This window comes from Nesoenas mayeri (genome assembly GCF_963082525.1).
Source record: "Nesoenas mayeri genome assembly, chromosome: 9".
NCBI classification, from domain to species: domain Eukaryota; kingdom Metazoa; phylum Chordata; class Aves; order Columbiformes; family Columbidae; genus Nesoenas; species Nesoenas mayeri.
In genome coordinates, this window is record NC_137557.1 from 23,754,823 (window position 1) to 23,768,480 (window position 13,658).

General features: G+C 41.9%; 1 protein-coding gene across 1 annotated transcript in view; it reads right to left on the reverse strand.

The window, feature by feature from the left end:
* EPHA4 (EPH receptor A4) overlaps positions 1-13,658 on the reverse strand; it is a gene marked incomplete at its 3' end in the record, with an annotated part of 97,903 nt that overhangs the window by 81,612 nt on the left and 2,633 nt on the right. The window contains exon 3 of the mRNA XM_080349820.1: positions 10,048-10,711. Within this exon, the coding sequence (XP_080205946.1) occupies positions 10,048-10,711 (664 nt within the window). The remainder of the gene's footprint in view (positions 1-10,047; positions 10,712-13,658) is intronic.

Genomic DNA, 13,658 nt, shown 5'->3' on the forward strand with positions numbered 1-13,658 from the left:
GGATAAAGGATCTGCACATGAGTAGGTTCAGCTAAAACGGATGGAAATAGTCTCACAGGTGATTAGCAATGCACCTTAAGTCATACACATTGACTTCACCTCTTTAGTTCATTCCTTTCAACTTTCCTCCCTGCACAGACAGGCCTTTGAACCTCAAACAACATACGCTATCAGCCATGCCTATACATATGCATGTGTACCCAGCACTCACTAAATTGACATGTCCAGCTTCAAGTATTTTAGTCTTGTATAGATTTTTCAGAAGTCATCCAAATTTCGGTCAGCATGACAGAACTGTATCTGGGATTAGCACGGGAGGAGAGTTTCTCATCTGCCATGGGAATGACTTCAGCAACAAACAGCAGAAAAGTTATTTTGTATTAAGTGTAACTATTGCTATTCTGAGATTAAACACTACTGGAAAGTACTCTCATTAACTGCAGAGTCCTTGATTAATGAGCAGGTGGAGTGCATATAGGGACCTGATCCTGATTTCAGCTGTCTTATTAGCTTTACCCTGGACATTTCTGATCACCACCAAAATAAATGAGGAAATCCAAGAACTAATTATGAGTGGGCAAAAATGTGTCAACCTAATAACTGTGTTGCAGTACTTCAGAGATTACGGGGAGGTTGGCAGGTGTGCCAAATGCAGACACCAAAGCCACTGAAAAGAAACAGCAGAGTTCATCTGTCTTCCAGCATCTCCAGGGCACAAGACCACAGGAAGCCTCCCAAGAAAGTCTCTATTTCAGAATGGCTCCAGTGCAATTTTGACTACTGTAATCACTTAACATTATTGGACAGAAGAGGAGCCTTCAAGGCTCACCCCGCTCACAAGAAGGGGCAGAGGGGCACGGACACTGAGCACTGCCCAAAGCAGTCAGAACACTGGAGTCTGGCAACCAGAAAGCCAAGGCCAGCATCAGAGCATCCCATCCAGAGCTCTGGGAGGGTGCTGCTGTAGGCTTGAAGGCACAGAGGCTGGAGCTGCAGACCATGCACTGGGGGAACCATAAGCATCTTCTTCAGTTTGTTGGCAAACACAGTTGTATCTAAGCATCTGCTGCTATAGTTATTCAGCAGCCACTGCTCCCAAGCATTTCTGCGAAACAGCAGGGACTACCCACACACCCTCTTTTTAATTTGTATTTACTTGTCTCTTGAAAAAAACCCAGAGAAATCATTTACACACACCAGCAAAGTACAAAACTGAATACTCCAGCATCTGAAGATGAGTTCAAGCAACTTGTGCCCTAGGATTGATCTCCTATTTCTCCCTACACTTCCCTTCTAATCCTCTCCATAATTACATGAGCTGCCTGATCTTCCTGAAGCTGTCAATTCCCCCAAAATCATTTTCAAATGGCCATTCTTGAAAGAGCCTGGGTACTGGATCAAGCTGTCTCAGCTTGATAACACCCACGCTGCTATTGATGGCTTCCCTGGAACACGGGGTGCAGCTGGTGGGACCCCGAATGAGGGCTGCCCCGACCCAGCCCCAGAGGAGGGCAGAGAGGGGAAGGTATTGATCCGGTCCCTTTAACATGTTAATTTGCCCAGTGGCTGCTTCAGTCATTCCCAGGCTGGACACTTCAAAAGGAAACTGCTTTCAAAGCAGCGATGTCTTTTTCAACTGCAGAGAACACTCAAAATTGGAAAAAAAAAAAAAATCAAGCACCAAGTTCACAGAAGCACTGGTCGGTATTCTTCAGCTCCCCAGACAGAAATGTTTGATGTATAGAAAGACAGACTTGTTAATTAATGCTATTAAAATGTGGCCTGGCAAGAATCCTCCAGGATTTAAAATAAGAAAATCCACACCCTTTAAGCAAACACTTTAATGTAAAGATAGCCTGCATAGTATCAAAATAAAAAAAAATCAGCCATAAACTCTTCAAGGGTTCCACTGATTTCCCCGACCATCACTTCTCAGAAGAAAGGTAAAATGTAGTTAAATTTCTGCACCTCAGTTTCTGTAATTCGGCACCAACACTGGAGAACATTTTAGCCTTTCTTAGCATTGATAATAGGGAAAATAAAGCCAGTTGTTCAATCCCTTCAGACCACTGATAATGCACAGTGAAGGCCAGAAAAAATCCTCAGTGTGACAGAGGCCCTATTAAAATATTTCAGAAAGCAGCAGTGTTATTGACCAACGCCTTTGCTACCAACATACGGTCTTCAATCACTGGCTAAATACAATGTTAGGAATGGATACAATGACAGGACTTAATTAACAGTCTGTGGAAGTACTGAAATATGTTATATACACAAGATTTGCAGACAGAACAGAAATCAATTGAGTGTTTTGCATCTGTTTGTGGCTCACATCATGTTTCCAGTAAAACCGGAGACAAGCTGTGAAAACCAGGAGTGCTCTCCACGCTAAGGGAGATAATGAGTTGTAGCTCTGACCCACTGCGTTACCCTACTTTCAAAGATTATAGAGCTGAAAACTTGAATTTCCCTTCAAGTACATCTCTGTTTCCAAGGCTGAATCCAGTCGGGGTGAGCAAGCGAGAGCTGAACGCAGCTGAAGGACAAGCCTCGGCCACCGAGCTCAGCCTGCAGCTCCAGACCCAGCGAGTCCAGCCCCAGCTGCCCCTGCAGCACCAGCCACCCCTGTGCCAGGAGGGAATTTGGGATGCTGCTGACCCCTAACCCCTGTGCACAGGGGACAAAAACCCCATCGGAAGCCATGGGAGAGCAGGGGGGAGCTGATTGTCAGCCTGGCATTGGCTCTGGAGTAGGCAGCATCAAATTCATTCACAGAAACAAGGCATGAAGAGATAACACCAGAAAATATGAACAAAATGGAACTTGTTTCCTTGCCACTAAATTGTTAGCTTTATGGGGCTTCATGCTGAACAGTATGAAAAAAATCCAATCTGCATTGAAGCGCATTAGTCTAACATCCTAATTATTGTTTACATTGCCATTTGCCTTCTATTAAGAATTGAATAATTACCCAGCGATCCATAGTTTAAAAATACAAGCAAACAGGATTATCTGGGTAATTAAGACACCGTACTGCAGCTTTGTACTGTGGCTGTACAAAGTATTCAGAAACACATGCAGAAGCAATAGTTACCTATTGCCTTCATTCAAACAATGTTTCGAGGAGTTCCAGCACAGAGGGTGGGAAACTCCTTAGGGAAGGGTGACCCATGCCTTCTGACCGGTGTAAGGGGGGAGCAGCTGCCTTGCAGCTAGGACACCAGACCCAGCCTCTGCTCTGGTCTCATCCCAATGGCAGACATGCTGTGTGCTTCTGGGAAAGTCACCTGGTCTTCCTCCCTCCATCCTCAGCTGCTGCAGCACCAGGGCATCCTTCCTCCTCTTCCTCCTTCTGCCCAAACCACAGCCCCTGCAGTCTGTGCTGCTCTGCACCGGGGCCCCAGGAAACATAAGGCCTGCTTCTGAGTATATGTCTTTCAGTGGGCTTGTATAGATGAATAAAAACACACCACAAAACAACCCCTAAAAAAGTAGACCAGCAAACTGAGTTCTCTCTAGACATGACTAAATGAGCCAGAAAAAAAATACCAACTTTCCAGTATAGCTTTTTTTTTTTAAACCTTAATAGCCCATCCATATTGTACTTTAAACAGCATGACCTCCCCTTCTGGGTGGCTATTAGGACAAATGCAAAGTTTTTGCACGTTCCTTTGTTGTTTTAAAGAGCCTTTCCTCCATTTAATTATGCCACCAGGTTTCACACTGCGCAGTTTACTACCCCTGTGAAATTACCTTCAAGTTAAACACTAATTGGACATCCAACAAAAACGAAAACCCCCCACAATCTTGTTTTTCCTTCTGGTTTCTTATAGGATGTAGCCTCAACACAATCAAGGTCCTAATTTCATACCACTGACTTACAAAGACACAAAATGAAAAGCAGTACTTTAAAGAAAGACAGTACATTCATGCAGCATGTGTTCTAACTTATATCAATAAACCTTTCAACAAATCCATTCTGAACAAGCCTGTGTTTTGGGAGCATTTAATGAGCCTCAGCTTTATTTCAAGCTAAAGGCAGTTTTAAGTAAAGAAAAGTTAAAAAGAAAGCCATTAAAACCCAAAATAAAATATGGGTTCTTGTGCAATCACAAGGCTTGAGAAAGCAGCACTTTTCTCACAGATTATTTTATTTCAATAAATAATGACAGCAGCTCATTTGTGCGTGTTTACTCAAGTGCTACCAGCCCCTTTTTCCCTTTGCACCAAGCTGCAACCCTTGGCCAAGCCCATTTCTGCACCCAGGCCGGCCAAGCGCCTGGCACTGCACCGGGGCTGAGCAGGTCCTTGACTCAACACATAGAAATGTCATAAAATAGAGCACTTCTTCATGCACATGTGTGCACACTCCCAGAGCATGGGGGGATCCTACCGCCTGAACATGGTATTCCCCTAGGTGAGGCTGTAGCTACAGAAGGGCTTTGTGGTCACCAGTGAACACCTAGAGATGACACCCAAGAGCCTGCAGCCCCAGCAGGCATGAGGAGCAGCACTGCCCACGTCACCAGCCCTGATCCACAACCAGGGCCAGGGTTTGGAGCACAGCGCTTTCCCACACACCCCCTTGAATCAAGCAAGTGGGCTGAGGAGATTGGGGAAAGAGCGACTATCAGTCATAGTCAGGAGGAGACCTTAAGACACAAGGAGCGCACTGTGCAAATATTACACTATCTCTTAAACAAAGAGATCAAAAAAAGTCAAAACAGAATCCATTTGCATAAAATCCAAATCTTTGAGCTCTGCATAAGCAGAAGGAGATTTTGGCTGGCGTTTCCAAAGGAAGCTCTTATCTTCTTTGTGAAATGGGGAAATGGGTGTGCTACTTTGCATGAGGGTGTATACAAAAAATGTAAATGAGGAATTTGCTGCATGCAAAAGGCAAAGCGGCCGACAGCTGCCAATCCTCATTCACAGGGAGAGCTTCCTTAGTCTCCAGCAGGAGGAAAGAGAAGGGAACCAACATGTTGCTTCCCAGGGAGGAGAAGCAGGCTCTGAATATTCATAAAATGGCCATTTAGTCATGGGAGTGTTAATTGTCTCAGATTCACAAAACTGTGTGACCTCACCTGCTCCCCACAACATATCAAAAGGATGTGGCATAAAGAATGAAACCAGATAAGATATTTATCTCACAAGTTTGGGGGGGGGGTTTGATGCAGTCTAAAAAGACTGAAGTGTACTGCTGAGCATTTCTTTAATCACTTCTCACAAGCACAATAAGGACCAAGCTCAGTGGAGCATATTATTAGACAGATAATAACCTTTACCCAGCCAAGATGTAAATACTGAAGTCATCTCACACAAGATCACTTGTCTGGAGAGTTTTGGTTTGTAATTAAAAAAAAAAAAAAAGCAAAACACCAGACACCACACAACACAGAGGATGGTCTATATGCCCCAAAAAAGACTACCCAGACCTGCCATGAAATTCATACCACCACAATAGATCATCTGGCTTTGATTCTGAGGACTGTGCTTTTTACTAGTAACATGCAGAATAAGGACCAGATATTGCTCCCCTGTGTACCAGCATGAGTTTTGTCAGGAATTCAGAAGGAAGCAATCCCAGTTTTTCTCCAAGGGATACATGAAAGGACAACTGCTTGACAACTGTAGCTTGACTTCCAAGGGGGACAGGGAGGAAGAAAGCAATACAAAGCCTGCAATGACATTTAAATGGAGATTTTGAAATGCACCATGTGGTACAAAAATCACAGAAGGAACAACCCTTGGAAGATCTATTGAGCTACATGAGAAGGTAACATAACAAAATCACTCCTTCAGCAAAGAACCAACTAAATTCCCTTCAGACAGACTGTGCTACGGTATCTCTCCCGTGCCCCTCCTGGTAGCTTCCATCTTCTCAGCTCCTTTTAAACATAACATGTTGAGTCTGTGCATTTTTTTCCCCTTGCCAAAAATAATCAACCCGAAAAAAATCCTTCTGAAGTTTCAAGTCTGTGCAGTCTTAGTCACCCTTTTGATTACCCTTTTCTGCAGCCAGACTGTTCACCAGTGTTATTCTGACAAAAAAAGTTGTCTGTGACTAAAATGGGAAAGTACACACAAATTACTTCACTTCCCCACCCTTATAAAACCCACCATCCAAAAAATCTTATCACAGAAAAAAATATATAATTAGACTGTACTCTTCTGATATAAACTGAACTGCTGCTCTCAGTGATCACAGCCACTCTTCAAAGCCTCCAAGATAAAAAGAATCTTATCATTCAAATTATTACTTCTTAGGGATGCTCTTATCAAAGTTCGAAGGAAAATGCTAAAAACAGCCCTGATACAAAACCAGGACTGAGCTATATTTTAAATGACACTGGATTTTCTGCCAATTGGCCAATTCACAACTCAAAAATGCAAGTGTAGATGAAGACAAAGCTGTTGGCTCTCATAACCTTAACAATATCACAGTAAAAATCTCAACTGTCTCACATATTTATACTAAATGGCGGGTCTAAAATTGAGATTTGTAATTTCACAGCATCAAAATCATCACAGATGGCTACAGTCTACTGCTTCTTTAATCTGTCTTTTCTCCCTTCCTTCTTGTTTCCCCCCCTCCTGCTTTGAGTTAAAAAGATATGCATTTTATCATAAGGAAATCTAACTATATCCAAACCACATTTTATTAATGTGTAACAAAACAATTTACATAACAATGATGCATACAAGTGAAGTTTAAAATTACTTTCTGTCTCAACTTTGCCCTAAAGCACTAATTACCTTAGCCTTGAGATGTGCCACTAGTTGGGATAGTCATGTTCCATCAACAATATTCCACATTTATGCTTTCATAAACAGATACCCATTAACACAGGAACTTTAGAGATGCATAAACAGTAATAAGGAAAAAAAAAACAAACAAACATCAAACACACAGCAAGTTGGGTTTTTTTAGCATCACGTTCGCAGCTACAAATTCAGCTCTAAGAAAAGAATCAGTGCTCACCTAATATTTCTACTGATCAGGACCGATTTTGCAGAACCACTTCTGTGACACAGCTGAGAAGCTTCCCAAATAAATGTGGATTAAATACTTTACTCTTTTCCCTTCCTGCCCCATGTATATACACACACACGGATATTCAACAAGACAATTATTGTCAATAAAGTCAGATGGAAAAAAAAACAGTAGTCAGAGGAAGGAAAGTTTTTTTGTCATCCATTCAAACCTCTCCATACCACTGACACAATTTTTTAGCAATCCTGTTCAAGGTCAGAGAGTCATTAACTCCCACTACAGGAACCACTTTCAATGTGAAGTGTCTTCCCATTATGCTTCCCACACACAAACCAGAAATAAGGCAAAGGCAGTTCAAGGAAAATGTATTCTTTAAAAATCAGAAGGTTGAGTGAACTTGAAGCAGCCAAGCTCCAGTTGGTCCCTCCCAGCACTGGCAGCAGAGGACATGTCCCAGGACAGGGAGCTCCAATGTTTCCCATGGATCTCCCAACAAGTGCAAAGCCCCAACCCACTGGCCTAAACTATTTCTGCCCACCGAGCTTTTGTCAAACATTTAAGATCTTAATCAATCCTAACTCTGACCCCAGGATCACAGGGGAAGATGGATGAGGAAACAGACAACCTCTGACCTTTCCTTGTATTTGTCCTGCCACAGCCAACCTATTGAAAATCAATTGAGGTGGAACCTGCTGACCAGCTCCAGTCCCAGCCTGGTACCCTTTTATCGCCTTTCCCAAACTCAAAGTCTCTCCCTCCGCCCCCAGTCCTCTGTACCAAAACTGCAGGAATCCTCCTCCCCTCCAAAAACCTGTCAGAGCAGAACATTTGCTGAACTATGAAGTTAAGTGGGGTATGAAAAGGGGAAGCCTCATTCAGTGGTGTTAAAGGCCAAACTGCTTTAATGGCCTCGCTGGAAACCAGAGAGCAAGCTGCATAGTTCTGGTAAACTTCATGAATTCATGAAGAGGAGCTTCCCAGTAAACTGTTCTGGCTGGAGAATGGCAAATGTGAGAAAAGGAAACCACAAATAACCTCTGATGAAATGGGTTTAGCACTTGCAAATTATGTGCTGGCTCGAATCCTCTCAAAATGACTAGTACAGGCCAACTTCACTGTTGAGAGCCCAAGAGACAGAACATTTCTATCTCCTTTGTAAATATGGCATTGCCTGATCTTCCTTTACTTGGGAAACAGAGAATTGGGTTTCCCAAGCCCAATCTTTCCCAACTGCATCTGAGAGATGGCAGATAAACTGGAATCCAGCCCCAAGGTCTAGTCCAACACCACAAAAAAATTAAAAGCAGCAGCATCCCACTATCACCACTGCCCACCAGTAAAACCTCAAGAGATTTCCCTTGAACAACACAGGATTTGTCAGGCAATGAGCTCATCACGTCTGGGCCACTGACACCGAAAAATGGTCAATTGGAGTGACCCAGTACTGACCTAATAGGCCTTTAGGAGAAGGCCAAATAATCTCCATGCAACAAACTACAATGCTTTTTCCCCTCATTTACTTCCTCCTGTCACAAACCAAGCTGTAAAGGCGTCAAGAAGCTTTGCCTAGATGTTAACCACCTATTTGAAAGTAGCAGCACCTCCCCAGCAGCACCCAGTCAGTGCCACAGCCACAGATTCACATGTTTAACAACACACAGGTTTTCAAGTTTCCATCACACAAGATTAAAAAAAGAGTAATTTATCCCAGACAGGATGCCCTGTCATCATGTTGCTCTCCTTTCAGTTCTCTCTAAAGCCCATGTTAATTTTGTTGCTGATATGGCACACTCAGGCTTTTTCCATATAGCAAAAACACTAAAAATGAAGACTGAAGTTTATATTCAGTGCTTACCCCCACCAAAGCTTAATTTCAAAGCATAATAATGAACTCCATATTAACTGTAAATTATCATTTTAAAGAAACCAAGTAGGGCATTCAAAAGACGCTGTTCTCTTAGGAATCTACCACAAAAGCAGCTACTTGCTCTGCTATCTTAGTCTCAATATGAAAAAAATGACCTAGTGAAAAAAACAACAAGATGATGTGAAGCAAAGTCATCTGGCTCCAAAGAACCTTTTCCAAAAACAAGAGTCCAAACCCACTAAGGAATTGAGCACCTTCAGTTGAGCACCCAGCAAAATCAAGCCCACTGACCTGTGCAAGAAGCCATTCAAGTTTGATCTTAATTTATGCTTACATGAGCAAGAGTTTAAAAGCTAAGGCTAAAGATATTTTATTTATAAACTCTGTTCCCTCCTTCCCTAACCTTTTACTACTTCTTTTTCCAGAAATGGGAGGTGAAAAGAACATAGGTTTTGAAGGTTTTTCTCTTTATAGGATAATCTGTCTTTTATATAAAACTTTAATCCCCAATTCCGCAGCACACAGGATGGTGTGTGTGTGGGAGGGTGGGGTGGAGACTTCTAGCATTTCTAAGAGTATCCTAGCACCTCTATTATTAAGCTGACAATAGAGACCCTCTGAGAAATTAAAATATTTAACAAAGGCAGCAGTGTCAAATATCAAAGGGTTATTTAGTGGTAAAAATTTGCAACAAGTAAAACACCAGAGACTTCCCCTTTCCAAAGAGTGAAAGTAACCCAGCTAAAAATCCTGTTTCCTCCCCCCTGACTGGTTCTTACCCCACTGCATTATCCAAAGCAGAGTTTGCCAGAATTTCTTGTGCTTAACAAATTTCACTTCCAATAAAACTTCATAAAGATTTGTCTCTTTAAACAATGGTAGCTCGACTGCACTGTTTTGCAGTCATTCACATTTTGGTGACAATCGTGAGCCAATTCAAATCTAGGCATTTGCTAAGAAAACGCATTTCACCTTCTGCCTGTTACGGCAGCATCATTTGTTTTGCATTATATAATTCTTAGCCTTGCCACCTGGAGCTATTGGACTTCTTCATTAAACCCCTCTGTCCCACCACATCCCACAGGGGCTGCTAATTACTGGCTTTACTCCATTCACTCTCATCTCCAATTCAATTATGCATTCAACTAAGCCCTAATGAAGAAGACAATATGGCTCATCCTACCTTGGCATTCACCATTACGTTCTTCATAGCCAGCATTGCACAGACAGTTGCCAATGGGCACCAGCCATTCGCCATCTGCCCCACAGTACATTTTTGGCACATCCTTCTCTTCTGAGTTGTTGACACAGGAGCCACGAACCTCCACCAGAGAGGATGTATCAGCCCCGGTAATGGTGTCTGGAAACTGTGCCAGGTTTCGGACTGTCAAGGGGCACTTCTTATAGAAGACCCGAACAGACACCAAAGCAATGCAGGCACCGACGTCCTGAAACGCTAAGTAAAACCCTTTCTTGCTGAGTGGTCCCACATCCCGTATCTCTGTATTCAGCTTCATGATCCTGTCACCAATGTCCACCTGGGTGAAGCTCTCATCAGCAGCAATGGTGTCAATCTTGGCAAACTGGCTCTCTCGTATAAAACGCTCCTTATCATTATTTGATTCATAGTAATAAAGGTTGAAAGTCTCTTTGCAAGTTCCCATGACACCTGGCAGGCTGTTGCAGTCTCTTAGCGTGAACTTGATTTCAATATATACCCTCTGAGCCCCCTCACGGGGAATCCAATCAGTTCGTAACCAATTATTCTGACTGGGCTCCATCACATTGCAGACTTGATAGGTGCGGATCGGAGTGTTCTTCTCATCCATAATGCTTACTTCCTCCCACTGTGAAGAGGGGAAGGGGAAGAAAAACACATCAGTCTTAAAAGGAACAACAAAGCTTGCCAGCAAACATAATCTGAACTTCCACTACTAACATGGAGACTGTATTTTTTCCATGGAAATTATAGGTAAGAAAACATCATCAGTTCACCAGCAACACTGCCATAATTTAGCTATCCAAACAAAACTTCTCATTATTGGGAAGGTGGGAAAAGGAATATTACACATCTTGTCCCAGAGGAAATGTCAGGAAATAGCTAAATTCATATTCTCGAAAACCCCAAAAGGTTGGCAGAGAGGGTAAGTGCTGAAAGATCAGGATAGCGGCATGCTTCAAAACTCTTACACTCTTCATATGAGGTTCAAGCAACTTCAGAAGTGCCAAACTAACAGGCAACAGAATTATGAAATAGCAACAATACCTGCAATCCAAGGAAAGTGTGGAAAGAAGAGATTTGGCCCTAATTCAGTAGTTCAGCATGATGAACTTATAAAAGGAAAGCAATCATAACCAACAGTTTAAAAAAAGCTTTAAAGATTATCCTATCCTACCCTCCTGGCAGGGAGAGAGGGGGATGTAGAGGTGTTAGGGTAAGACATCTTTCCGGAAAAAACCTCATAGCACTTCAGTGCCAGAAAAATCCTTCTTAAAAAAAAACCATAATAGATTAGATAATTTTATACTGTCTGGGTTTGCAGGTGATACAATGAAGCATATAAAATTACCCTTGGAAAACAGTAGTAACTTTAAAGAAACTTCCCAGAAGTGCTTTTCAGAACTACTGAAGCTGTGGCTTTGATAAACAGAAGCCTTCTTAACATTAAGGGGCTTCTTGCATAATATCCAGCATTCTTCTCAAGGATTGCTCTTATGCAAGTGATTTTCTTAAGATTCCAGCTTAGCTGAATCCGTTTATAGAATGACAGTAGTTAGCGCCATGAGTCACTAGGAGCAGAAAGAATAATATTTTATTTGCTGCCTAGAGATAACTGCAAATTAAAATGAAGGAGAAGGGGGAATCAATAGTCAGCACATCACTCCTTTTCACAGAAAAGGAAAAAATAAATCCTAAAAAGTCATCTATCTATGTAAAGTGTAACGCAGTGTTATTAAGAGGACAGAGTTGTTTTAATTTACAGCTGCTACAGAGCTAGTTTACTGTTACAATACTGTCTTTATGATCCATCACTTTCCATTCTGCTTATCTTCAGACTGTCTACGCTACCTATATTGTGTGTGGTACAAGAGAAAGGAAGAAGCAGAGGGAAATAATACTTGTTGATGGGATTTCCTTTAGTGCGTTTATACAATGGAAGATGCTGCTAGAGGATTCAATAACGAGACGGCTGAGGTCAACGGACAGACTGCAGCTGAATTCAGCAAGTTTCGGATCAAGTTCTCAACATGTCCCTGTCTCCTGACAAACAGGCAAATAAATAAAGCTGGGTTTCTTGTTTTATAAACACACATACACAAACTTCAGTGCATGGTACTGCCAGAGCTGAAATTGACTACAGCCCCAAGTTTCCAGCCACTGTAAACTATTTGTAACGCTAAGTACGTGGTCAAAGCTGCAACTTTTTTCTTTCAACCTTAAAGTAACTTTTAGAATTCAACTCTTCGCACAGTTTAATGATGCAGAGTAAAACATTCTGAGCACAAAACTTGCTTTTCAACTGTGAAATGCAAGAGTAAATCATTAATTACATTTATAATGCACTTCATTAATTCTGCCAGGGCTACCATATATTTGATTACTGCTAGTCACTGCTAAATGCCTATGTTTATCTCCAGCCCTCCTTACCCACACAACTCTCCCACCTCAGGAACTGCATAGCATAGCTCTAGAAAAATACTTTTTGTAATAGACAGTAAGGTGTTCACAGTTGAAGAAAAACTAGCACTGAAGGACAGAATCTCCCCAGGAAGATGAGGAAGGAGTTCATTTCTGCTGCTTGAAATAAAACTGCAGCATATGAAGTTAAAATAAGTGCTTTCCAAGCACTGTATCTCAGAGATAGACCATGTACTCTTAAATTTTTCACTACTAGCTTAAAAATAGAACACACATATGTAGGTTTAGTGAATTAAGTCACATCCACAATAAGAGCACACATTTCCTTCTCAAGCTTGCATAGTGCTTTCAGAGAAAACATGGGGGGAAAGGGGGAATCCAACAGCCATTAATAATATACAGCTGTCCTCTGATCGTCAGTTCTACTACTGACTTATTAGAACTTGTATTTTAGATGCTATTTAAATATACAGCATAGGTACCCCTTGGAGAGCCATATGAAAGACCCTGTCTCATTAACTGACCTTTCCAGAGTATAGGATTAACAAGGAAGCTTGACTCGCACCAAGATAGAGCTGTACCTTTCCACACTGTCAATGGCTGAGGGCAATTGCCTGTGATCAGCAGGGAATGTGCATGTCTGCACTGCCACAAGCCTGCCAATCAGTTCCCCACTCTTTGAAAAACCCGAGTTTCGAGGGAGAGCAGAACTGTAGTCAAGTTCACCCAGAACAACAATGGGAGAGCAAAACAATCCCCCATTCTCCTATGATATGGTTATTCAGAGCTTATGCATAATGCATCACCAGCCAATGCAACCTCAGATTCTTTCCACCCACTGCTGTTTCCTTAGCTCTGCTTCTTCTAATTACTGCTGGGAACGCACACAAAAAAAAGTAAATTTGTAGTCTTCCTGAAGAATCCAGTGCTTTGCTGTGCACAGGTCTTGATCTTCCAGCACTTTTACTTTTCAATCACTTTGGCTTAGTTACTACTGCTTAAGCATATTAAGCTGCTTTACTCATTTAATATTAAAAGGATTTGAGGGTGGGTTTTCTATATATATAGTCATGTTTAGAGTGCATTGTTGGCATTTTTCTTTAATTGTTCACTTTGAGAAACAAAAAGCCTTTGTAACCTCTTATTAAAAAAAA